The 27732-nt window shown below is 42.5% G+C and overlaps 1 protein-coding gene across 6 annotated transcripts in view; it reads left to right on the forward strand.

The window, feature by feature from the left end:
* MTUS1 (microtubule associated scaffold protein 1) overlaps positions 1 to 27732 on the forward strand; it is a 117505-nt gene that overhangs the window by 81331 nt on the left and 8442 nt on the right. For 5 of the 6 annotated variants that reach the window (XR_009968451.1, XR_009968455.1, XR_009968460.1 and 2 more), the window contains 2 exons: positions 7462 to 7679; positions 20037 to 20103. Coding sequence is in view for 3 of the 6 variants with exons in the window: in XM_062638588.1 (XP_062494572.1) it covers positions 7462 to 7679; positions 20037 to 20103 (285 nt within the window). In the remaining 3 variants the exon portion in view is untranslated. Of the gene's footprint in view, positions 1 to 7461; positions 7680 to 19006; positions 19227 to 20036; positions 20104 to 27732 lie in introns of those variants that run through there. The other variant, XM_062638743.1, reaches the window with a different exon arrangement.

Consider the following 27732-nt stretch of genomic DNA (forward strand, 5'->3'; position numbering starts at 1 on the left):
CAAAGCCATGAGATTAAACTGTTGATCAGTCTTTCTGCTGCATTGCTTGAATAGCTTGTGTGCATAGTGGCAGGGGGGAAGGCAGGAGAATTGTAGAGCCCTGTTGAGGCTCCAGAATTAGCTGTTTAAAGATTAACATACAAGGCAAAGTTATGTACTTGCTTAGGGGCTGGGTCAGATGTGAAAGTGAGATTTGATAACTCCTGAAGGAAAAAAAACTCAGAATCAGACTCATGGGTCGCACAGTACTGCATCAAAGGGACAAGCTTGCTTAGGAGAGGAAAAGATAAATTCAGCTAGAGTAGAGGTCAGCAGTGTAGGTCTGTTCTTCAGGCTCTAATAAAAACATGTGGGCCTTCAAGTTTACTTCAGTATTTATCGGTATATTTGAGGAAATTTTGATCAAACTCAAAACTTCACTGAACACATTTAACTATAAGTGTTTCATGACTGCTAATACTGTAGAGGATATGTGTTTCATAAGGCTTGCTATAACTTGGTTCAGTGTGTGTTGTGGGATGTGTTGGCAGCATTTCCTTTAGTTCAGTATTTTAGTTGTAACTTGGCTGATTTCTTAAATACAAGTATGTATCTAGTTTGCAAGGATATATTCTTATCTGAGTGTTCTCTCCTTTTAGCAAGTACTCTGTTCTGTAGCCCTCTCTAGTTTTTACTCTTGTTTTCATTTTTAGTTTAGTCTTTCTCCTTAGCTCTCAAACTCTTTGCAAGCCTAATGCCAGGAAGTTCGGGGGTGGTTGTGGGGTGGTGTTTATAGTTCGTTGGTCTGTTTTTTTTTTTAACTGGGGAAGTGTGTTCAGATACCAATTATAATTAGGTGTCACAAACCTTTTGAAAAAGAGAGAAGTTAGTATACAGATGCAACTTGTGGCTTCCTCTTTCATGTTTGGGAAGTGAAAATATCTGGTTGCTGTTTTAAGTCTGACCCCAGTCCTAGTTGTATGAACTGGTCAACCTCATAGAACATGAAACCACCCTGAAAGTCAAAGTAATGGACTTTTTCTGTATGATTCACTGTAAGCTATGTGTAAATTCTTTCGGTTTATATTTCAAATGTGCTGTATTACTTAACACTGTAAAACAAAACTGTTGCTATGGTTTAGTGAGTTTCTGTGCTGACTTCAGAACTGTGCATGATACTTGTCTCTGGATGGCATTCCTTTCCTCCAGCATATCAGCCGAACCACACAGCTTGGTATCATTGTCAGACTTGCTGAGGGCCCACTCAATCCCACTGTCCATGTCAGCAACAAAGAAGCTGAACGAGACTGGTCCCAGCACCGATCCCTGAGGGACACAACTCGATACTCTTTTCTAGTAATGAGTTTTCCATTTGTTTCCAGCTGGACATTGAGCCATTGACCACAACTCATTTGCTGCCAGGAAGTGTCTGACAAGGTCTTTGCAAGTGCTTCATCTCTGTTTCTAAACTTTTTAGTAACTGCTAAGGTATGGTGAAGGTTGGAATGAAGAGCTCAACTGCTGAGTTAAGTTACTGCAGGTGTTGGTCTAGGGATGCAGAAGTACTGCTAGTGCTCATACCTAGCTCTCTTCACCTACCTAAATCTTTTGTCACAGATGTTACCTTCAAACTTCAGATTATGCTTCTGCAGTCTGTTTTGTGTACTGGTCTTCAGTGGTGACTATATGTGAATAATAACACTTCGGAGTTCTTGGGATAGCTATCCAGGTAGAAATGGGGCATGGGGGTGAGGGGAGGAGGAATCACACCTGTGGCTAATAGCTGTGCTGGGGAAATCCCATCAGAAAGCTCATGTTTGGCCTTCTGGCAGGTAATAGAGACTTGGAAAAAAGCACCACCATCAGCATTGTGCCCACCAGGGGCTGTTACAACCTCCGCAATGGCAGGACAGTCAGGGGATACCTGCAGGCTGTGAGGTGCTCTGTGTGATGGATGCACCTCTCATACTTTCTTGATTCTATGAGTATGCCTGGACTACTGTAGGAGGCGAACTGACTGCAAGTGGGACTCCACAGTTTGGCTTGTTGACCAGAGGCACTGTGCCGAGCTGGAAATCCTGCATCTGTGCATTCACGAACTGTTGCCATTCTCAGTGATGCTTCCCATCCCAAATGAGTGCTGATGGGGATTATTGTGGTTTTAGATGGATAGGTTGTCTGTTCTGGGGTGTTTGTGGGATCATCACTGCTTCCGAAAGCATCCTGGAGTCATGACAGTGCCAAAGGTGTGGTGTAAAAGCTTTTCTGAGCTCAAACCTGGGTGCTGCTCCAGGTCTTGCTCTGCTGGTGTTGTGCTGAGTACCAGCTCAGCTCTTTGAAGGCAGAGAGTGACGCCTTCTGTAGACCAAAATCTACATTGTGTTGGTCATTTTTTTCCAACTGAATCCAATGACTGGGTAATTAAATTGCTGTGTAACAAAACAGCTAACAGCCTGGTGTCATTAACCTACCTGGTTTTACGTGAAGCCTACACCTTTTATGAGTTCTGTGCTTAAAAGTAAGAAGCCTTAGCTTTTCTCTGTAAAAGTTAACACTCAGCCCTGGTAGCTAAAAGGCTTATCCTCCTTAGCCTGCCAAAACCACTTCATTAGTCAGTTTTCCCATATTGCTCTGGTAACTGTTTATTGTTTGTGCACTAGAGGGCTTCCTCAGGATCTAGGTTCTTCCAAAGGCTGCTGAAAGAGCATTGCTAGCTGAGGGAATGAGAAGGGCACTCAGTGGGAGTGAGGCAATATCCATCATGCTCACAGAGGTGCTCCTGAACTCTCACTGCAAACATTAGCAGAAGGACAGGTGCACAATCACCTTGATGAATATACAATTGAAATAACTAAGCCCTGTTGAACTGTTTGTCTTTCAGCTCCTGCAGGCAGTTCAGGCTCCTCTTGAGCCTTTGTGTTGGAAAGGAAAGGCTGCCTTGTTCTTGCAGATTGTTTGCCTGTGTTGCAACAAACCTGGTTGCTGATGCCCAGGCATACTTTGATTGATGCACAGATCAAGTGACTGTTGGGAGTGGCTTTTGGGTGACGTTCCACGTACAGTGATGTCAGCAAAAGATTTTAAAAAATTCAGGTGTGGCATAATCTGCCAAATAAACTGATTAGTGCTCTGCTGAGGCCTGAGAAGCAGCTCGGCTTCACAGCCCTGCTTGTTGAACTCTTACTTACTGCCTTTGTCTTGCCTTGCACTAGACTTTTACCTAGTTCACTGCAGCATGCTGTGGTAGAATACCATAGCGAGGGCTACGTGCTAGCTCTCTTGCTGTCTGGGAAAGCTGCTACCAGCTCACCAATGTCCCTGACCACTTGGAAGCTGTGACGCTGGAAGAAGACCTGTGACTGCTGTGGGATTAAGATGGAGTGCCTCGCGGCTCTGCTGGCAGAGCTGAAAGCTAGCCAGGAGGCGATGCAGGCTGGGCAGAAGGAGCTAAAGCATGACATGGAAACATCCCAGAAGGAAATCAGAACAGTGTTAGCACTGCAGAGGAGCCAGCAACAGGTGAAAGAAGATCTCCGAGCAGAGGTGAAGGCCAGTCACTTGGATATAAGAACTGTGCTTGAGGAAATCCAGCGAGTAAGAGAAGAAATGGAAGCTCGATTAAATACTCAGGCTGATCTGGTCTTACTGATCAAAGAAGTGAGCACCAATTTAACATGTGTAGACAAGGCTTTCCAGAAAATGGAGGAGAGGCAGAAGGTTTTTACCAGCCTGCATCTTCCTACAAGAGAAAATGTTGAGGAAGGATTTTTCTTTGAAAATTGCTTATGCAACTCACACGTGGGTTTTGAAAAACCTGTGGAAGCTAACAGTTTGGATGAGGAATATGAGAAGAAGGTGCTTAGGGGTAAGACAATAGTGATTGCAGAAGTGTGGGGAGAGAAATGAGGTTGTTCCTACTTGTGCTTGTCAGGTAGTTTGTTCAGGCTATTGAAAATGCTTCTAAGAAATGTAGTTTTTTAGAAATTTAATCTCTTGCTTAAAAAACCCTGATTGTAGCTGGTGTAGACGTTACTGCACACTTTCCTAGTACATGGGAACAAAGGAAGGCTTCAATTTGGCTCTGCAAACCAAAAAGTGGTCGATAGATGGTTCGTCTAGTAATCCAGGAAGAGTACACAAGAAACCCAGTGGTACCAGGCAAGCTCTGAGATAGTAAAGTACAATGTCAAGTACTGAGGCAATATCCCGGCACTTAAATGTAACTTTAATGAAACACACCCTAATGTACAGACAGTTGTGTATTTCTTGCTTCTGAATGCCTGTTAACTAGAGAAGCTATTTATGGGAAATGCTTTTCTTCATTGAAAAGCTTGGGATGGGTCTAATGTTCTCCCTAAGGAACTGGAGTTGGCTGCTGCCATCTCCATAGTGACTGTAGAGGGGGTGGGAGGGTTTTTGGACCTTTTCCAAGGTCAGGGGTTATTTTTGCCAGCTAGGTGTCGAATCTTCTGTGAATGATTCAGTGATCAGAAGGCTTTGCAAAATCCCTGCTGATTTTTGTTTTGCTGGTTCTTCCCAGTTACTGTGCTGTGTGTGGTACTTGCGAATCTGATTTCAGTCTTCAGAAACTGAGCATTTCAACTAGATTCAGTACAGGGTTTTCAAGCCTGGAGAGGAGTCCAACTTAAGGGTGGAAGTTGTTCTGCTTTACAAGCCTGACTATATAAAGGTGGCAAGTAAAAAGGCCAGCATAAGGAGGACTTAGGCTGGTAACCAGTACTGTCTTTAATTTAGAGTTTATCACTGATGTGTTGTATCAGTAATTAGGCTCATGATGCTTTTGTTTTAATGAAAGCATGGTTTTTGTTTTGGCATCACAGCATGCTTTCTGTACAAATCTGGAAACACTCTGTCATTGCCCAGAGGTATGTAGGACATAAATAAGCATCGGAGTGTCACTGGTGTTAATCTGTAGTGGCAGTTCATGCTACAGAACGTTCATGCTAGCAGAGGAGCACGTTTCAACATTTGAAGTGGCTGTGTGTAGCACATGTTTATGATAAATTGCCAACAGGAATGTCACTGAATTTCTCTAGTGCCTGGTTTTTGTTCAGCTTTTTTTAGTATAGTGTCCAGGGCTGGCTTGGTTGGATGTTTGAATGAGCTTCTAGGAAAGGATTGAGTAGTCTGGGCACCTTGATAAAAGCAGTGCCATGAAACTGGCAAACTGATAAAGGCTGACTGAACACTGGAAACAGTGGGTATCTGGAGTCCTGTGTCATTTGTAGGCAGCTGCTTTATCACTGTACTTAAATAACTTTATTAGGTGTGATAGGTATGATGTAATATTTTTCCAGAATAGAAGTTGTCTGCAAACGTTTGTTCAGGTTTAACACAGCTCTGTCAAGAGTCCTACAAATGGATGTAAAAGGCATTTCATACAGTTAATTAAATGATGACATTAGCATCTGTATCAGTGGGTTTACCCAGTACCCTTAAATCAAGAAGAATGCTCTAGTTTTCTGCTTACTTTAAGTGGAGCATTCAGGAAGGGAGATGGAATATATGAGAGAGTAGGAGTATGTGACCCAGGAGGGCAGGGAAGGACTGACTGTACATGTTTATTCTCTGCTCTTTTCCCCCTCTCTCCTTGATTGTCTCTTGTGATTTTTGAAGGAGCTTCAGAAGGTAACCAGTATTTTCCTAAACACAGTATTCTCCACAGGGTTGCTGGAAATCTGACATGATTGCTCTCAAGTGTGAACTGTCATTCATTTAAAGAGGTCTACTCAAAGGTTGTTATGTCTGCACTGTGAGAAAAGAAGTGGTCACATTAGTTAAAATGGTGGTAAAAATAACCAGAATGGTCAGGCAACCTCGATTCTTTCCACCCACCCCCCCCCCAGATGTGCATTTTGATTTGGGTTATTATGTTGTTACGTCTTTTAACAGCTCTACTATGAAACTGCAAGATGGTATTTTTCTAACTTACAGTATACCCTTTAGCAGTCAGCATCTCATGAGCAGAAGTGTAGTGAAATCTCCAAGAACACAAGAGCATCTGAACATGATAAAGCAATGTGTGGACAATTCCCTAACTATGAGGAATGATGGAAAATCTTGCATAGAGAGGATGTGTTTGGAAAATTAATGGGCTTAAGAGGCACTTCATACCCGGTTCAGTAAGAGAGGCACAGAGAACATCAGTATTTTGAACACGAAACTTGTTTTCAAGTGCTTTGAAAACAAGTGAAGGCTGTGCAAGACCTATGTAGTAATACAATGGTTGATGTGTCAGTGAGACTAAGAAGCAAAGCTTTTGTTATTAATACTGTCTCCAGTTGTGTGATTGAACCTTAAACTGCTTGGACTATTCCAGAGTCACTTGACAACCTTCAAGTGCTTGGGCTTCAGAAAGGGTTCATTTGGTTAGTTTGTCCCCCTTCTTTTCCACATATTCCTACAGTTCTTTTCTCTAAATCTCACCTCTCAGGTTTTTTCACTTTATCTGGAAGAAATCTTGTTAAGCTGAAACTGTACAAAGTAATCTGCTTAGGTGTTTTCATTAAATTGCCAAGGGATATTTATATATTGCATCAGCCTTTTATTGCAAAAGTGTTTGCTCGTTCCCTGTGTGATCAAATGGGTAAGATTGGCCCTATCTGCACAGCAATACTGTACTCGCTTTCCAGTCTGAAAGCAGCAGAGAAACCTGTAACCTCTGTGATGTTTGTAAGTCAAGCGCTGGATTATGTTATGTGGTCTGACATGAGGTGATTGTGTACTATGAAGGTATTGAGGTTGCAGCATAAGTAGGAATATTAAATCAGCGATGTAATTCTTGGTGAATAGTGGCAGTGAAAACTTGAAATACATTCATTTTAGAGCATCCTTAAAAGTCTCATCCTTAAAAGTCTCATCCTTAAAAGTCTCATCCTTAAAAGTCTCATCCTTAAAAGTCTCATCCTTGTGACTGCAGTTGCTGACACAGAAATGCTGCAAGACTCCTAGTTAATGGAGCTCAAATGTGAGCTGCAGAGAGGGGAGCTTTACAATAAAAATCTTGAACGCAAGTGAAAGGCCAAGTAAATGTAGGGAAAATGTTTTGTTTTGGTTTTTATTCACCAGTACTTTAGAGCGCAGGAGATAACTGCATGTTGCAAACAAAACTGGTCAACTCTTGCATTAGGAATAAATTACTGGTTAGGTAGGATGATGGAGATCTTGCATTTTATGACAATATTTATTCAGAGCACAGTGTGAAGAGCATGCTGAAAAATAAGCCATAGTATATATGAAGGTGAGAATGAACTGCAAAACATTATATGGTGCTAGAAATCAACCTGGCAGATGACAGTATGTGCTCTGTAGGGCTATTGAAATAACCCTTTCTCCAAGTTGGTGTTTCAGGAACTGTGTATATAAGAACTTATAACTACTTTCTTTTGCATCTGTGCTTTAAGTGTTGGTGAGATAATTCAACATAAGTTGCATATTAAGTAGTTATTGTTGACTTTTCAGTTGACAAGGGCAAGCAGCGGAGTCCCAGGAGCTCGTGCATACCAACTCAAGCGTCCTCAGATGCTCATTCGCTTGGTACAAAAGCAGCGGAGCTGACACAGTACAAAACAAAATGTGAGACCCAAAGTGGAATCATCCTGCAGCTGAAAAGATTCCTGACAAGCAGCAATCAGAAGTTTGAAGCGTTAACAGTTGTGATCCAGCACCTGCAGTCCGAGGTAAGAACACACAGCTAAGCAATTTGGGCTTTAATTGTTTGAACTCTTCTCAACAAGGGTGTCTGAACATAAGAGCATACCGATACAGAACATCTGTGTTTCCATTCCAGTGGTTTCTGTTTTCCTGTGGAAGCAGCAGTAAACCTGCTCCTGGCATCAGCTGGATAAAAAAAAAAACCTGACACTGGGGTTTATGGCCTCTTTGCATCTTCACATCCTTTTTAAAAGATGAGTTTTTGAATGTTTATAGTCATAGGGTCCTTCAGGCTTGAGTACCATTCCAAGAATATACTTTAGGTTCTGCCCTTGTAGGAAAGACTAATTTCAACAGGTAATCTGCGTGACCTTGCTTTGTTATTTGACATTGGATAGAAGAGTGTGCAAGGGGTAGATATGTTTTTGAGCTGTTCAGAATAAAGCATGAGTTATAATGGTTTTATTTATTGAATCCAACAGTGTTACTCTTCACATCTGAAAACTGTCAACATGTCGTTTAAAAAAAGAAATTAGAAATGCCCCTGGAATTTAGAATGGAATTAACCTGATGTGGTTTAATGTTTGTTTGTTCTAGTCTGTTTGACGTGCATAATGACCTTACCAATTTGATACTATACTAGAAACTTTTGGTCTGCCTTGAACACCTTTGAAAGAAGGAAAATGTGAAGTTATGGAAATTATAACAGTTATGGATTTATACTGCAACTGTTGATGCAAGCTTTAATAGCAGCTTCTTTTGCATTTATAACGAAAGTTCCAAGATTGGTATCAATTTTATTTCAGGTGTTCTGATATATGGCAGGTTTTACAGTCTGGTATATTAAAAATAGACTGAGTTGTCTTAGTGTGCTACTAGAAATGTAACATTCTCTTCTTGTGAGATGATCTGCTTGCTCTTCTACAGAAATACTGCATTTAAGCCCAAGTCTGGTTCAGCTCTTAAGAGCAGTGACTCTTAGGCAGACTTGTGGATTTGGTTTGGTGGGGCATTTTAAACTCCTGAATGGAACACCTTTCTCTGCTAAGGAACTAGTTCAAGATCTTCAAAGCAATTTGAAAGGGGATTTTTGGGTGCCTGTCATCTGATATGAATTGTGAAATTTATATGTGAAACTCTCACTGCTAACCTATGCAATCTTCTAATTACTGTATAATAAGCACTGTGAATGGGAATGGCTATTTAAAAAAGGGGGGTGGTGAGTAGTGTTGAGATGGATGGAAGAGAACTGCATGCAGGAAACTGGCCAATTTGCTCTTCCTCTTCATTATTCTTTTGAAGATGGAAAGAAAAAAGAAATTGTATTTCTATTAAATTGTGTAAAAACAGTAATCTTGGAGCGTGAAATCTAAGTCTATGAAGCTGGGCTAAATATGACTTTTATACCAGTTATTGGTACTGAGGATTTCTCTCCTAGGATAAGACAACACTTGCTGAAGAGTCACTGTTTTGTTGTGTATTTACTGTAGGGCTGAGAAGGACTCTAATGCCATAGCGGTATAAGGAATACTCAAGAATCTGTTAGTTAGCTGGGGGAACATCCCGTAGGATTTCTGTGTTTCAGGGAACACTGAAGTGTTAACCTTGCTTTTGTGGTTTGTTTTGGTTTTGTTTGTTGGGATTTTCTTTTTCCTTTATGGTGATGTGTGGGGTCTGGTGTCGCTAATGTAATCCCAACTGGCCATACATTTATTTTTCTTGGGGATCCCTTTGATGCAATTTTCAAACTCTTTGGATAAACTTGGGGTGAAATTTAAAGTCAGATTTTAGTTCGTAAGGCAGGGGCTCATAGCTTAACTACTGCAGAGCCAACTGAGAGCAGCTTCAGCTTTTCTCTTTAAAAGTACAATAAAATAAACATGCTTAGCTGATTATATCAAGAACAGAACTGTGCTTCTGTTTCTCCCAGTAGAGCAAGCGCAAAGTGACACAGCGCATTGTAAGATGATGAAACAGCTTGCTTGCTGTAACCAGGGGCAGGTCCCGCTCTGGACTCCCCAGTGTGAGAGAATTTCCTTGGTAGATTAGCAACATGGACCATCCAAATGTGCGGTCAGAGTCAGTTTGAGGGTGCGATGGGGTCAGGGACAGGCTGCTCAGCCAAATGGAGAGAAGAGCTGGAGAAAGGCTGTGCAGCAGAGAGAGGCAGCCCCAGCTTCTTGGTAAGACCTGCCCCATTCTCTCCCACTTTCCCTGCAAAGCTGAAGTTACCTGGAGGCGATTCAGCTGTGGGTTCATTTGGGTTTGCTTTCCTTTTCTCCCCCAAGATGTCCCAGTGCATCCCGATTGCAAAAATGTCCAAAGTTACTTCTTACGAGCTCATTGGAAATGGGATATGGCTGTGAACGAAATCAGGACTTGCTGGCAATGACTTCTGTCAAGAATGTAGCCAGACCATTTGGAGTGAAGTCGAGAGCCTGCTGTTGAAGGGTTAAAGGAGATTGAGCAATGCTGCTCGTGCTTTTTCTAGCCGAGCAAGAATCTCTCACAAAACTCTGCCCGAGCTCAAACCTGTTTGTTACAAGCATTATCTTGGAGCTGTCAATATTAACAGCTGCCTCTGATAATACCTTCACAGTCAGGCTTTCAGGCTTTGTCCAGGGGGTTTCTGTGCTTTTCATTTTAGAATGAATCTAAAAATTCAGAAATTAAAATCTCTTCTGAATTTAAAAGTCCTAGAAACTTGGTTACTGCATCACAGGAGCTACTGCTGCACTGGTTATTGCCAGATAAAAACCTTTTTGGCATGAATAGTGTGTGGCTGATGAGAACACCATGCTGTATTGAGTTTTTCTGTTTAGACAGCTGCATGTGCATGGGCAGTGTTAAGAGCCATGTGTCAAACTGTGGGCTAATCACAAAAGCAAGCTTAGTCTTTCTAGACTACTTCTCCCCTCCTCATCCCCTGGTAATTCCTGTGACTTCATAACTGTTTTCCTGTTTGTTAAGCTCAAATGAGAAAGGAAAAGTGGCAGTACAGAGGAAATGGTGAAATCAGCCATTTACAGTAAGTGCATGAAGTGCCAAGGAAAGCTGTCTTCTGCTTGCACCACTGCGTTTGAGTTGATCTTTTAGCAGCCCTGCTATTCATTGTGCATATTAATTTTGAATGTATTTCTCATCCCTTCAGTAACAGATGTGTTCACAGAGGCTTTAAATACATGGTTTAGCCCATCTGTGCAAAGCAGGCTATGGATGCACTCCTACAGACTTGCCCTTTCTTCTATGGTCCTCATGTCTGCATGGGTTGGTGCTTGCCTGGCCTTGAGGAGCCAGTTCAGGCATCCAGTCAGGCAGAAAAAACAATGATGGGTCTAGTCTTATAGGTCTGTCCATACCCAAAGTGTTATGGGTATGCCCCTGTGCAGTGGTTCACTGTGGGAAGGAGTGGGAGTGAGGAGCCACCAGTGCTGGGGTGGCAGCATGTACCTCAGAGGTCTGCAGCTGTGGGCCCAAGTCAGGTGCTCCTTTGGGAAGGAAAACCCCAAACTCTGATGGTTTTGTGATGTTTTGCAAAAGTACATCACCAGCTGTGACAACTGCTTTGTGAGCCCCTGCTTCTGCCTCCTGAGTGGTGCTCAGCCCCTTGCCCTGCCTCAAGGCTGCTGCCTGCAAGGCTGCATGACCACTGCAGCTGGGGAGCCTGAACCTCTGACTTGCTGCCATATAGAAATTCTTTTGTGTTTGGTGGTGGAGGGTATTTGTTTTAGCAGCATAGTACCTGCTTGGTTTAAATCTGGTTTTGACTGTTTAAGGGAGGTTTAGCTTTAGAATGAAACGGTAACGTGCGGTTAGTGACGTGAACAGCTTTGTGACTGTTCAGGGTGAATTGACAAATACTGCCTTTTCCATCCTCTTATTTTAATGCATAAATTGCCACATTCAGAACTGCTCAGGCAGTTTAGATGGTACAGTGTTTAATTACGATAAACACCCGTTTCTGTACTTCTAGTTTAATAAATGAATCTAATTGAGTGTTTTGAGAACTCTCAACGGATTCTGCTGTAGAAATGAGCCTCAAATTTGTGTCTGTGCTCCAAGGTGCTACACAGATGAACAGAAACCAAGTTCCACTTTTGTGCTTCTTTTGTTGTGGTTATGGGAAGACTGATATTTACATTTCCAGCTTTTTGTGCTTCTTTTGTTGTGGTTATGGGAAGACTGATATTTACATTTCCAGCTTTACTTTGGAATGACTGTGGTGATATCTTCAAGAAGTTTCCTTGATAAATGCTATTTGAGAGGCTATAGAGCCTTGACAATAATATGCAGATACCACTAATCGTGGATGTGACACAGGAATGTGCTAGTAATTGTGTGGCTGGAACAGGCTTCAGTATCCTAGGTGGAAATGGGAATTAACCATTAGCATATGAGCTACTATAACTGGCATTTCCTGACATGTGGGTGAATTTAAGAGTTGAGACAGTAGTTTTCTTTGCAGCTTCTTAGCCCTTGAAAGAGGAGGGGTTTCCATCTTGGAATACATGGACACATGTACCAGAAAAGTTTGCCCTAGCCTTTACAGAAGTTCAGCAGAAAATATTCATCAAATAAGAAATGCAAATCTGGCTTAAGGAGCAGAGGAGCACACATGGCATTGCTAACCCCAAAACCATTTACAGTGAAAGGAAGAGGTTTGGAACAGTCAAATTTTTGGCCTATAAATTCAAACTGTGTTGGCAGGCCTATTGTTTAAGACAGCTTGCTTTGACTTAAAACTTGTAGTTTTGATTTTCTAGAACCTAACATCAAACTTGGCCAGCTGTCATTGGGATTTTCATCCAGTGTGTTCTTCTGCTCTTTAAACCCGGCCTCCCAAAATATGGTTGTAACTTTTTACAAGCGAGAATAAGGAAATTTAATTTAGCTTTTTTTTGTTGTTCAGGTTTAAAAAAATAAATCACTTAGAAGTCAAAAGATAATATCCTGAATTTGAGGAATTCAACTATTTTCCATTCAGTAAAGGAGAGTATTTCAGTAATAACACAGTAGCTTCCCCTTGTAAAGCAACACCTAGGCTGTGGCAGCTTGCATCTGACACATAGCTGTTGGGAAGCAAGGAAGCTTCAAATGATTCTCAGGGTTCCTACAACATGTGAGCACTGCTGGACAAGAGTATTTCTGGCAACAGGTTGAAGATTTGTGAATTCTAATGTCAGAAAAAGATTTTAATCCATTAATTACTGTGAAACTAGGCTCTCTTGGTAATAACTTTTTAGAAGACGCCTCAGTTAAGCAATTTATTGGGTGCATTTGGATATTCAGGATGGATTACAGCTGGAGAGGCTCAGGAGTCCCTGTTGATAGCTACTTCTAGCAAAAGGTGTCATGAGAAAAGACATCTTTGAAACAAACTTGGCATTTCAGGCACCGAGTGTTGCTTTCCATGCAGAAGTTGATTCTCATGACTACCTTATTTCTCTTCTTTCTTCTCTTTTTTTCTCTCTCCAAGAAGATGCAGAATTAATGACAGTATCAAACTTAGATGTGTCTGTTACAACATCAAAATTAAAGGGAGTAGTTAGTGGAAGAAAGAAAAGAGCATCTTTGCTTCTTGTTTCCCTCTTTAGTGTTGTACTGCCTTCTGTGATTAAACTCTAAACAGCCTTAAGCATGGAATGATGTAAAGAAAATACGGTAGTACTCTCAAGCATAGGATCTCATGCTAACATTTCAGAGAACTTTATAATTTTCTAGATGTGAGAACTTAAGTTATGACAGTATAACTTGTCCGGGCTGCATGGTAATTGATGGAGCCTTTGTGTAATACCCATGAGATGAACAGACTCAAAAAACCTAGAAAATACTAAATAGTAAGCAGTTGGTAGGGTAAACTTATTATAAGATTGGAATTTTTATAGAGAAGTCATAGTCATTCTATGTGACAACTTGTAAAGTTGTTCCATGAATGTGAACATCACTTCTAAGTGGGAAAACAAGGATCCCATGTGACTGTAAGATCCCATGTAAACCTTGTAAAAGCATAAAGAGCCTGTAAGTATATAGCTCGTCTTAAATATATAGTGACTCAGGAATCCTGTTTAGCTGTTTCTCTGCTTTAGTGTTTCACATACTAAACATTAGGGAATAAACATCTGACTCTCCATAAATGTACCTAGCAAATAATATATTAGAAATAACAGTGGGTCTCTATCAGCTAATCACGTAAGTGGTGTATTCTGAGGCTTAACTGAATTCTGTTTGAGATAATAGGGTGAAAGCTGACTGCTTATTTCATTTGGTAAGGAGGCACTGCATAACACTAACAAGGCCAAGAGTAATGTGGAAGTAGTCATTTCACTGCATATTTATTGATTTGAGATGGTTAATGATATATTCATTTCACTGCAGTAATAGTCTGCTGCTCCTTTCAAACATATACATGGAGCAGAGGGTGTACATCCTGTTGTTCGGCCACTTCTTTGGCTCAGAATCTGGTAGTTAGCTGGCTCATTTCTTTAGTTTGCTTTTGCATCTAAGTGATGTGAAAGAAATGACATTTCAAAGGGGTTTTAAGAAAAAAAATCTAAATTGCTGACTTCTAATTAGAAGATTTCTTTAGAGGATGGTGTTTTGCCAGCAAAGAAAGAGCAGGGTTTGGTACAAATACTGCAGTATAAGGACCAAAATAAGAAACATAAATCTAATACCGCATAATGGATATGAATGGCCCTTTTGTTACCCCTCATCATTACTTCCAGGCTATAGCTGATGACACATGAGTGACTGGATTTTATGAAAAGATGTGACTCAGTTTCTACATTACAGCCAATGGTGATGTTCATCTTTTCATGCCTGGTGCAGCACAAGGATGGAGTAGGCTCCAATTTCTACCCCTGTTCTATGAGAGCAATACCTCCTCAGGTGAAAAAGACTCATCCTATATTGATATCAGTTGACAACTGGGTCTGTACCAGTATTAAACAATATTTAAGTAATGATTTTTTTCTTCCATACAATCTAAGCGTATCTCCTGTAAGATCTAAGTGCACATTACAGAAGTGCTTGCAAATAACCACAATTTATTATTATGTTTTTAAGGTGCTCAGTGTTTCTCTCCAAGTTTGATTTTAGGAGTAAGTGCTTGTGGTTTGACAGCACATGGCTTTCAAATATCAGGCTTTCCTTTCCCAGAATAAAATTAATTTGGCCCTGTATATGACTGCAAAACACATTTAAGTAAAATACATTTAAGTGCTTCCGCTCTTTGCTGTGCTGATGAATTTTTGGTTTACATGCTTTGAACAAAGTTTATTTAGTCTGGTCTAATAAAATGCTTTTTAAAAAAGCATTGCAGTGTTTTTATATTTAACGCTTAATGTTCTCTTCCTCTAAGTTCTGACTTTTGAAATCACTTGTTCACAAAGTGTATTGCTGATAAAACTAAAAGGCTCATCTACAACCTTCCAGATCAGAGGTGTTTCCACCTGTCATTTCTGCCTGTGACAGGTGCAGTTGCTGCCCATTGCATAACACTCAGGGCTGCCTGCCCGTATGCCATGGAGTGCTTGGTACCAGCATTGTCGGGGCTTTATCCACCTTCTCTGGGCAGGGACCACATCACATCCCAGCACTATGAGGGGAATGTTCCAGTATGGCTGCTGTATGTTTGTGTCATGGGCAAGGTTCCATGACACAACCCGATTCCCTGGGATATTTCATACCTAGAAGAGGGTTGTGTCTGTTCCTTTGCAGTGCACCAGTGCTCTGCAGTTTTTGGTTCCAGCAATGCATAATGCCTATTCTGAGCCTGTTAATGGCTGGAAAATACAAGATTTTGAATGAGTCCAATTTTGAGGTATTGGTGTGATATAGCTGCTTGAAATTAAACCCAAAAAACTAAACCAACCCATATTTTGGTATATAAATGCAAACTTTTCAGTGTTGGTGCTTGTGAATTCTTCCTTCTGTAGTACAACTCCAAAAGAGTATGCCTTTTGTTGTCAGAGGGAATGTGGTGGTTTAAAATGCTAACGGTGATGTCTGGCTAATTACTATCAGATGGATAGTGTTAGCTTATTTGGTCACACATACTCAAACCTCACTTTTCTGTCATGGTTTGCTCTTTTACATCAAGTAGGTGTTGAAGGACTTGTAGCTCTTAACTTGGAGGCAAAACTTGCAGAATAGGGCTTTTTAGCCAGACAGGGCCTATCTGTAGCTCTCAAAGCCCTGACTTGCAGGCAGAGCATGGGGTGGGCCCCCACAGTTCCTGGATTTGGGATCTGCAAAGGAGTTGTGAGATGCTTGAGGAATAACCACCCATTCCAGCTTGAGAACTGCTCATAACCTGAGCTCTCAGAGGTGTCTTTTGTGTCTTAACTCGTGTGAAGATTTGGTATAGGTACACAGCCAGGAAGGCCGGTTGCTTACATGCTTGGTAGAAATACCTTTTTTGTTCGTTCTAGGGTGTGGACTTCCATAGAGCTTCCCACTTTCAAAGCAGAGTGCTGGAAACTATTCAGACATTGCTGTGTCTTCACCCTCGTTATCCAAAATGACCCTAGGCTGGGCTGTTTGAATCTCAAGAGGTAGCAAAACCAGCTGGTTGCCAGGAAAAATACTCTTAAGCCTGTATCCAGGCTACATAACTGCCAGTAACACAAACATGAATGACAAGTTCTGTAATTTATTCTGTTCCTGACTTGGTCATTTAGGTGATCTTGAAACTGCTGTATCCTCCAAGCCCCTACCTTGGACACTGTCTGTTTCCATCCAGTTGTAGTGAGCATACCTTACCTTTTCAGGTGTCTTTGCTGTGGGCACACAGCCCTCTGGACTTGCTTGTCAGAGTTTCAGAACTGCCTAACCTTCCTCAGAACAAGAAGTGTCCAAGTCTCCTTCTTTATGCTGAGAATTTTTCTGTAGCATGTGATAGCAGAGGGGCACCACCCCAATACTGCCTGTGGCAAGGCTTTTATCCCCAGCCTCTCTTCTTGTTCCTTCCTACAGCTTCCATGTTTATGGTGGTGGGAAAGTTTTGCTAAAACTCAACCAGATTTCTTGTACACCTACAACAGATTCTTTTGACCTAAGAAAAACAGCTACCCAGTAATCTACATGATCTTGGCATAAACTCCTAAATTGTGCTAGAAACAGCTTTAAATTTGTGTGAAGGTCTTCCTTGGGTCTCTGACAGCAAAACAAGAATGAACCCTATTGCCAGACTTATCCGGATAAGTGAACAATGCCAAAATTGCTCAGTCTTGTATGCTTCTATCCTGGTCCTGCTCCTTCAATTTCTGATACTGATTTCTCAAGTAAAATCTTGTAAAGGATAAACAAGAAGGTTGCTTGATATTCTAGCCCCAAGTACTTGCATACCTGTCTTTAAATACTGAGGGTGGTCCTTACTGGATTATTCAAGTGGGCTTCGGTATTTCACTGTGTTTTGGGTCTTGCAAACATTCCTTTGTCCTTGGGGAGACCCCCACACCTGGAGCTTCATTTCTCTCCCATAAAAGCTGAATGAACTGCTAGTCAGTCTGGCTAGTTCATATGGTTGCTTAACCATACGAGCAACTTACTTAAGGCTGGCAGTCTCTATGGCTGGCTCTGAATATATTCTTTAGTAGGAGGTGATAACAAGTCTGTCTGGATTTCTTGGTTTGCAGAACTATGAATGGACAAGCAGGAGGTTGAGGCACAAAGTCAGCACCAGTAAAAAGCAACAGGGCTAAGAGCAGCAGAAAGCAGGAAACACTAAAAAAATATAGTAAGGCAACATTATTTGATTTTGTGTTTTTAGTCTCTGGCAGTCCTTGGTATATTCTAATCTCCTGTGCCCTTGTCAAATTGCTCTATGTAGAAATACAAAATACATGGATTGTGAAGTGGGTCTTTGGAAACACTAACTAAAATCAGCAGTGTTTCCAAAGGGCCTGCAGTGTGGTCCAGCTGCTGAGCTGAGGGGGGGAAATTTGAGTTGTTTTATGAACAGAGTGGGCTGGAAGTAGTAAGGTTCAAGGATGACTTTTTGAGAATTAGAATAAAAGAATGAATATGCAAACCAAGGGGAGGGTGAACATAAAATCTACGTGTTGTTTGTACATTACTTTGGTAATGGACAAAGTTACTATAAAAGCTTTGGGAAATCCCATGTGGAGCCTGCAGCATGAAAATGAAAGTGCTTTGGTAGTTACCTTGCATGCACATCCTTTATGTGGTTGTGTCCTAGTGTGCTAGGACGCAGCTCAATCCCCACTGCAGCGTTCAGGTTTTCATCAGTGGATGCTGTGTCCGTAGCCTAAGCTGGTGATGAGTAGGAGCGAGATGACTCATCTCTCCTTCCTGATCAGGGGAGAACAGGGCGAGTCCTTTCCATAGCTGAGCTCTCTGCTCTCCTGAGGATTCGCTGTGAGGAGAGGCGTGGTTTTCAGTCTTAGACCACCGCCGCTGCAGAAAGAATACAAGTGCCTAATGCACAACTGCAGCACAGCTACTTAATACCAGTGTGACAGTGTCCACGTAACTGTTAAGCATTAAAAGGGGATCTTTCCCCACACAAGGTCAAAAACAAGTATTCCTATTAAAGGGTTGCCCTTTCTTCTAACCTGCCTTTTCAGCTGCAGAGTAATTTCCTGTAACTTGCAGCAGATGAGAGTGTATGCATAAAAATCACTCATTTTGATTAGTATTATGTCAGGTCTTAATACATCACTGGTTTCTGGGTGCTCATCCCTTTTATTTTTTTTCTTATGAATGATGCATGTTATTGCTTTATTTGCTCTGCAGGCATGCAGTGAGTATTGCCTACCTCCAGGACAGGGCACTTTTAAGATGTTAGCCTGGGGTCAAGCTGTGGCCAGAGTGATGGGGGGCAAATGGGGAACCTGCGGCAAAGGTAAGGTTTTCCCTGGGGAAAACCAGGTGCAGGCGTGGCCGTTCCAGTGTGCAAACTCGTCTGTTGTGGTCAGTGGTGGAAGAGCCCATGTGATGTTGGGGCCAGTGCATTGTTACTGTTTTCCTCTGATGTATCCTAGCTGAAGGAAAAGCATGCAAAGTGAGTTTCAAGCTCTTTGCGTGCGCTGGGGCTGTGAACATGAGCTGGGGCATTGACAGCCTCAGAGCGGCTGTATCTGTGGCTCTCCCATTCAGCTCAGGCCTCCCGTGGCTTTTTTTTGCATCAGTGAATTAAGTGTGAAAGCAGCGTATAGCAAGCTTGGAACGGCTAAAAATAAGGTCCATTATCTATAGAGAAGGGCAGCATTCCCTTTGCGATCCCGGCTGCCGTTCGAGCAAGCGGAGATCGATCAGTGTAATGTCTGGGGCTCGCCTTTCATAAAAGAAGGGCTGTGGCTTTAAGTAAGCGCTGGCTGCCTGTGCCAATTGCAGAAGCTGCAGTATCTGCCGCTGCCGGAGCCATCGGCACGGAAGCAGGATAACCTGCGGAGGGCCAAGGTCCAGCCTCGCCGTTCGGCCGCAGCCGGAGCCGCCACCTGCGCGTCGCCTATGAGGGGCAGGGGGGCCGAGCGGGGGGCTGCCGGCGCTGGAAGATGGGCTGCTCCAGCAGCAGACTGTGCCTCTATTCCCAGTGTGCTGCAGCAAGGGTAACCGCGGTTTGTTTCGCACTGCTTTTCCCAGGGCAGGGAGCTGGACGGGAGCGTGGACTGAGCGAGCAAGGTGAACGCGCCCTGGCAGCGGGAAGCCCGGCCCCTGTCACCTGCGCGCCGTGGGTGCGAGGTGCTGGTCGCCGAGTCACGGAGCGACTGAGCTGCTCCCTGGGGTGAGGGTCTGGGGGTAGAGGAGCCTGGCGGCCGCCTTCCCCTGACTGGAGGCAGCCCCTAGGCAGAGCAGGAAGATGGGTGCTTCTGCGTGTTTTAGCACAGATTTGCAGGGATTGTCAGTATAGAACCCATCATCTATGTTAAAATTAAGAACTGTCAGCAGTGGGGTGGGCTGTGTTCAACTTTGCACAGGGCTCTCTGCCTTTTCTTCCTGGAAGACTGAGCATTTAGCAGAGTGCTGGGGTTTGTGTTTGAGTAAGCTTAAGATAAATATTTAATGCATGCCTCTTTGACATATACCATACTTTTGTGCCCTTGACAGCTATCAGTTGATTTGTTCTGGAGGCTTATATTGCTGCACCCATCATAAAATATATAATTAATTGCTGCAAAGTGATTGCAGTGTTATCCTGGAAAAAGCCATTCTTTGTTTTAAAGTGTAACTTCCTTAACAACAGGAGAACATCTGTGTATTTTGTAACAGCAGATCTGTTATCCTAAATGATTCATTTCTTGGCTTCTCGCTTCTCTTGTTTTCCTGCAGAAGACATGTAAGTTAATTACTGGAAGGTGCCCTGCTCAGATCACTAGTAACCAAATGTTTGGGTTTGTGTTGGTTTTTTTCCTCTGCAGAGGGAGGAAGCACTGAAGCAGCGCAAAGAGTTATGTCAAGAACTGGTTAACCTTCGAGGAGAACTAGGTAAGAGTTTATTTTTGTACCCTAGATGAGAACAGAAATGCAGCAAAACAGAGCTGCAGAGAGACAGATGCCCTGGTATTGTAATGGCAGTCATTTAATTCCCTGCCTGAATTCTTCTCAGATGCATTTCTCTGGGGCCTGACAGTGTGACCCCAGGTTCACCGGATTCCTGGCACTGATCTGACTGTGCCTAGCAGGGCCTCCTTGAAAAACATGCGTCTGATGACCAAAGCTCTCACCTCCTTAAGAATGGGAGGATGGCTGACAGTACATACACTTCTGTTAATCCCTAATTTATTTGTGTGCTGTCTTCTAGAGAACTGTTGGCAAAGATCCATAAACCTGTAAAATATGCTGTGCAAAATCTACATTTTGCCTTAATGGCTTGTAGGTGAATGAATGTAAAATTCACAGAAGGAAATGCTATGAAGCTAATGAGATTCAATCTTTGAACTCATTCTAGTGGACAGCTATAACGTGAAATTAAGCTATTATGTGCAGGGGCTGGTTGTGCCAACTTTGAAGCTTGATTTAACTGCATTCAATGGTAACTTCATGTAACTTTTTTGACCTCAAAGCAGAATCATCTTGTGGAGTGCAAAAAAGTCATTGGGTTGAAAATGATAGCACTTGGAAGTGAAGCTGGCATTTTAGAAAAGCACACTTCTGTTATGGTGAAGCCCCTTTAAAAAAAAAGAAAGAAAAGAACGCTTTGAAAGCAAAAGCAACACATGTGGAGCAGTTTCAGATACGTCACTTGTTATTGAAAAGTTGGAAATGTTTATTTTCACATGCTTTGGAGGCTGAGTATTGTGTCAGCCAAACCTGAACATGGATGTAGGTCTTGTTACATGCAGGTGGTGTATTTAATGCTCAGATTTACTTTTTAGCCCTGATTAAGGCAGGCATTCCCTGGCAGAGTTGGAAGCGTGGTAAAGAGGGAGAGGTCTTCCCTTCCCCACAGCTGAAGCAATGAGTACAGCTTTTCCACTTGTCACTATTGCTGTCATCCAATTTAGAGGGCTATGTTAAAATGCAGCTTTTGGGGAGCTTTATTTGGTGCTGCACAAAATTGCAAATGTGTGAATAGGGAGTATGACAAGCAGAGAAAGCCTTACAGCCTGAATAGGTAGATGAGTACCAAAGATACTGGAGAAATATGTAGCATTTTCTTTCTTGGAAGCATAGTACTAAAAGGCTGAGGGTTTTCTAGAGGTTGGTGCAGTCTGGCATCTGCCAAGCTGCACCTTCTAACCTTCCTACCGATGAAGCACCTGGCTTACTGCTCTGCAGTAGTTTCAGGCAGGTTTTGGTAGGGGTGGCTTTGAAAGAGCTTGGCCTTCTACTGTCATTTCATCACTCTGTCCTGCCCTGCGCCAGCACTGCTGCCTGGGCAGCTGTGCGCCCAGCTGTGTGGTGAGCTGCCTGGGGACCTGAGCCAGCTGAGAACTGGTGGCTTGAAGTGCTGTTTTGCTAAAGCTGCCTTGGCCTGGCGCAGAGTGGGGCTAGAGGAGCACTGGTGTTGGAGCAGGAGAAAGGGGAGAAGCAGCAGGGTGGAGGGTTGTGTCCCCTGTCATCTGCAGCCAGCACTTCTTCCACCCTGAAGTGATGACAGAACTAGAGTCTTAGTGTGGAAACAGGCTTCTTGCATTCCTGCAAACTTGTGCTATAAACATTCTAAACTAGATTTATTTTTTTATGTACATACACATGACTTTCTGGGTAAACCCATTTATTTACCTTCTACTGAAAATGACTTCACAAGGGTTGCTATATAGCAAGAAGCTCTTTATCCTTTCATGTGCATCTTCAGTATGATTTTTCCTATATCAGTCTAGGTACTATGTTTAGTATTCACTAGGAAAGGGAAAATTCAGCATAGATGGGCAGACCAGATAGGGTTTGGGGTTTTTGTTTGTTTTGAAAGCTTAGTTCTTTCTAAGGGTGCCTCACTCTTAAATGAGCTTCCTTCAAACTTGTTACCTTCTAGCTTTGATTAACAGCCTGCAGAGCTTTTATGCGGGACTCCTGACACAAGAATATGCCGTTCAGTAGGTAGATAACTAGAAAACAACCCCCATCTAATGCAACAGAGCTTGATGGATGTGTGATGCCTGAGTGCACAGAGCTGTCAGCCAGGGATGCTGGCTGTTCTGCTGCTGGACGAGGTGATCAGCTGTTCCCCTCACAGAGCGCATCTTACTGGGTAAGCTCCGCAGGAGCATTGGAATGGCAGCCTTGGGCTCACTTCCTTTGTGAGCTTTCCAGACCGTGGTTTCAGCAAAGCATTTATCTTCATGCAGCTCCTTTGTCTTAACCACATCACATGCCTAGCTTGTCTGTACTTCTCCCCTCAGCTTGTAAGGGGGATTTAATCAGAAAATAAAGACTACACAGGTCTTCAGTTCTGTCTACCTTTAAAAATATGTTTTGGGGTTTTTCAAATTAAAAACCAAAACAAATCCAGCCAGACCCCATTCATTGACAAGGTGTGAGAAAAGCATTTTGTAAAGATAGCTTTAGCTAAAAATAATGTTTAAATACACACCTGCTAATCAGCTTTTTCTTGCCACTGTTAAATGGATATAGCTGAATGTAAGGTTTCCATGGGATAATTTGATGGAAGTTCTGTAAATCTTGATTTGCAGTATTATCTAGGCATAGATTGGCTCAGAGTGTACATTTAAAATCTTACTTTGGCTGTGTGGACACTCACACATGTTCCATGGAGCCTTGGCTGCTGTGTTGTCAATGTCTGCTGGTTTGCAGCTTGGGAACAGGCAGTCTAGAAAGAGGAACCAGGTGCACCCATCCCAGTGTAGAGTGTGTCCTGTGTGTTGCTGAGTAAGAGGATCATGCAGTCGCCCCGCAGCTTGCACCCAGCATGGTCTGGACTCCTCAGTTTCCAAAGCTCCCTGATTTACCTTGCAAAACCAAAGCGGTTTGCTGTCAGGTTGTCTGTTTTGCCTGGTTATTCTGAATGACCCTTTCTGCCAAAATACCTTTTTGTATGATTTAAATAGGCATTGCAATCTCAGAATCCGCCTTTTGCAGTGACCATGTGGCTGTGCAGAGTGTGGGGTGGATGGTTACCAAGCACTCCTTTCTGCTCCCAGCAGCTGGAAACGTGTGAGGATTAGCAACAGTAATGGTTTGGGGATAGGATTTTCCAAAGGAGTTCAAACTCATTAGCAGGCAGGTTCTGAATTTGGGTTTCCTTAACGTCTCCAGCCACAGAGACTGTACTTTGCAGTTTGAATGTGAGCACCTTAGATCTGAGAGCCTGGAGTAGGTACAGATGTCCTGTTTGTCACCTTTGTAATTAAGATGCAGGCTAGTGTGTAAATCATTTCTGGTTACTTGTTTAATTGCGTGAGTAGAAATTGCAAGAGCTGCGTGTTTCTGGGGAGGTACAGAATGACTCCTCTAAACTAATTGTGCTCCACATTGTTTGGGAGCCTCTTTGCAACCGCGCTGGATGTGATCCAGCTCAGTGCTGCTATGGAACTACAGGTGTAAAGCTGGCTCAGCATGTGCCTGCCTTGGCCCGCTGAAAATTGCCACTTGTGAGCCTTTTCCACTGGGCTGGAGAGGTTTATGTGTACCGAGTGCAGCCAGCCAAATGCATGACCCCTTTCCCTCCCCTCCGTTTGCTGTTGCCATTCATAAGCAATATTTTCTTCAAAACATCTTCATGACTTTTTTCATTACTAAATGACCTTTAGAATGTTTTGGAGATTGGGTTAAAGAAGACTGTTGTGTTTTATGGACAGATTGAGTGTGATTTGGTTTTCAGGTTTTGGCAATCCCCAAAAACACCTAATAGTAGGTGGGCATTTCTGTCAATCATTTGAGGCAGGGACTAACTTGCCGCAAGTCATACACTTGCCTGCCTCCTTGGCACTGTAGTGTTTGCAGCATTAGAGGATAGGAGCTTACTTCCCGGTGGGTATGTGAATGTTTCACACAATCATTCAACCATACCCCCTTCACTGTAGCTTACAGCATGCTTTTCTGGTCTACCTGCCTCTTTTCAACTTGACCAAGAACAAAGCCATGAAATGCAGCTTAACATCCTGGAGTATGTTATATTATAGAAGTAACACCAAGAGAAACTTGGTCATAAACTTGAAAGCCTCTTTTGGTAGAAGAATTTCCAATATTGAGAATCTGCCAGAAACATCAATTAATTGCTAGATAACCAAAGAAAAAAATATGGAGAAGTAAATGAGCCTTTGTGTCTGTAGTAGACTTAGTGATCAGTGGAACATACACAATAGATCTTACAGTGTGAAATAACGAAGAGCAGTAAAGTAACACCGTGCTAAATACTCGATGTTTTCTGGTAATTACCGCTTTTCACATCCCCCACATCTGTTAAAATGCTGCTAGTTTACTGTTCTAGTGACCTCTATTTCAAAATCTCAGACAGTCTAATGGCATTTCATAAATCATAACTAGAGCAGCGAGTGACCTAGACTATTTTATGAAGATAGCTATTGGTTCAAAACAATTTAATTCAGGATTCAAGAAAAAAAAAAAAGATCTATTATGGTCTATCCTCTTAGAGCTATGGTTATGATGACCTTTATGGAATTCAAGTTGAAAAATGTTTTTATGTAAGCAGTTTAGCCACAAGGACTGAATTAGATGATTAATGTTTTATAGTTAAAATAAGAAAAAAACCCTAAATGTTGTGAGAAGGAGATACTGCACAGCTGTGAGGTCTTGTCTCTTGGCTGCTTTTAGTGAAAATATGAAATGGGTTTCTTGGGATTGCCAAGGTAACTCTTGCAGTCCTCTCCTTGAGCTGGTGCTGCTGTTAATGCAGTTTGGATCTGCTGCCATTTGCACAACTGCAGGGAGTTGCCATGTGCCTGGTTCTCCACACTTCTCTTTCGCAGGTGTTTGGTTTTATGGCTTGGCACATGCAGAGCTTTGCAATGAAATGCCCAAGATGCAGGTGGCCACTGTCAGCTACTACAGATGAATGTTAATTTTGCACATCAAAACCAGCGTTTCTGATCTGTAGATACGTTATTGCCAAATCTCAGAAACTTCCTGTGATTGCCAGAGGCCGTGGTTCAGTCCCAAAGATGCAGGCTCTTCATTTATAATAAGCAGGTGTTAGGAAGCTTAAAATTACAAATTAATATTGCTCTCTGTTGTAATAACATAGGGAGAGGCAGTGTTGTCTGATTGGGAGGAGAGGCTGGGGCAACCAAGTGGGGACAAATATTAATGGCTTTGCTATTTGAGTAACAAAGTAAATCTTGCTTCTGGCTGCTAAGTACTCCATTCCATGTGCTCCATCTTTAAAGCTTAAAACTGCTTAGAGTTACAGATGAGATTGAACAACTTAACGGATAAATGATGGCACATCTCTTTATCTTTATGGCTTGATTTCTCTCTCAAGTCTCTTGGGGTTTTTTTGCTCAAGTTCTGTGGTCTGTTCTGATACATGGCATAATGCAGATGTGGAATTGCAGAGAGAAGCACTTTAATAAAGGAAAGGAAGCACAGTAGTTGTGTACAAAAGCTCTGAAGTGTGCCCTTCAGGTGTTTCTGAAGTGAATCAGAAGTTGAAATAGAGATTTTCTGTGTTCTGCTGGAAAAAAACACATGTTCCAGTTACAGATTTTTGTTCAAGATCAAGCACCAGTTCAATGAGAAAACTCTTGAGTAGCCATCAAGGTTGGTTAGTCAGGAGTTTTGCAGCATCTCCTTACAGTGGATGAATTGCCAAACTAAGGAATTGTTTTTTTCATGTCTTGTCCCTCTCTTAAGGCAATGTACAGTCATAAAATACATGATTCAGTCTGGAAAATCATGGAGCTGTGCAAAGCATTTGCTGCAGACACCTGAATCTCAAGTACGGGGCAAACGTTGGTTTACAGTACTTCTCATGATTTCAAATTGACAGTTCCTCAGTGGGTGCTTTTGCTGAAGCTTCACACGTGCAGTTTCTCACACTACCACAACACCAGGGGCTCACTGGTTGTGTGTAGGTTCTGCTCCTTGTGTGGATGGCAGGGAGTCAGGTCAGGTCTTGTGATGTGCAAGGAAGCTTTGGAGCCAGCAGCTCTATGGAGACCAGGCATTACCCTCCAGATAACACAGCGTTCGACTGCCAATGCCAGTCTGGAGTTTTTGTTTGTCTTTGTAACATTAGTGTTCTCCTAAATGGGAACTGCAGGCTGGCCCAAGGAGAGCTGATGTGTCTGTTTTCTTTGACAAAGGCGTGGTTTGCTGTTTGCTTTTTCATGAAGTGTTTTACATCATCTGAAGTTGTGTGTGCTGCTGTTTGAAGATAAGGTCATAGCACATTCTTTTGGCTAAATGGAGGCAAAGGAATGGCCCTGGCTTTACAAATAAAGAATTGGATGCTTGCTTCTTCATTTGTTGGTTTTAAAGTGGATCATTTGAAGCATTTTGCTACGGTTACTGGTTACTGCAGATGAGGCGTAGGAGTTGCCTGCTTCTCAGCTGTACATACTCCTCTTACTGGGCTAGAGAGGGTCAGATGCATTCTGCATGTGGTTGGCTGTGTAATACCTGTTTGGCTCGCTGCCTGGCTCCTTGCAATGTAAAATAATGTCCCCTACCTATAACGTTTCTTCTTCCCCAAAACCTGACAATGTAGAGTAGTATGTTCAATAACTTTAAGCCAATGCAATGTGATAGAAGTATGAATGCTAAATTTTTTTAGAGATTTGTGGAAGGAGTAAAAATGGCAATAAAACCCTTCTTTGGTGGTGGTATAGGAAATATAAGAAACTGTAATCTGCTTGGCTTGCACAGAATGTTGTGGTACGTTTGAGTCCTTAGTTGCATCGTTGCCAGTCATGGGATGAGCAGCTTGGCTTAAATCAGTCCTGATCAGCAGCTCTCTCACACAGACCTAGCGCAGAGCTAAGCCTGCTGTTAAAACTAATTTGGGTAGACACACAGATTGATTCCCATGCAGTCCAGCTCACGCTCTTACACTCTGTAGGTCAACTGCAGGTTCCAGGTGATGGCAGGAGGGCTGAGACGTCTGTAGAGTTTCCTTAAAAGAGAGTGCCAGTATCATTCATCGAGTTACTTGCACTTAATGAGCTGTAGCAAAGAAGCAATCCCACACATGTGTAATTTAAGGCACTCTGCAGGGGCAGGCTGCTTTCCCTAGAGCCTAGCCCCGTACTGCTTCGAGAATCGGTCCTTGAAGACACTGATTTACATGTTAAGGCTAAGACACAGCTGTGATGAGAACTTGCTGTACTGCCTGTACAAAAATCCTTGAATCTTCCCATGCTTTCACACAGAGTTTATATTTGGACTGTTCAGGCAGCGTGCCAGGCTGCTGTAAAGTACATGTACATGTGACTTGTCCCCTATTTGACTGAAGGTCAAGTTAGCGTTTTAGTTGATTTTTCTCTTAAGTAGACACTCATCTGAGTAATTTATTTTCAACCCAAGTACTACAGTTTGTACGTAAGCAGTTTTGCATAAGCTCAGTGACCCTACACTTGTGTTGGAGGTCCTGTTCCACCTTGCTTCCAGGCTTTGGGTGCAGCTGGAACTGCATGAGGCACTTGCTCCAGTCATATTAACAGTCGGAAAAGGACTCTTCCTATTTGGGCCTGTCTG

Source organism: Pezoporus occidentalis, unplaced genomic scaffold (assembly GCF_034315485.1).
Source record: "Pezoporus occidentalis ecotype Australia unplaced genomic scaffold, CSIRO_AGI_Poc_V1 ctg1, whole genome shotgun sequence".
NCBI classification, from domain to species: Eukaryota; Metazoa; Chordata; class Aves; order Psittaciformes; family Psittacidae; genus Pezoporus; species Pezoporus occidentalis.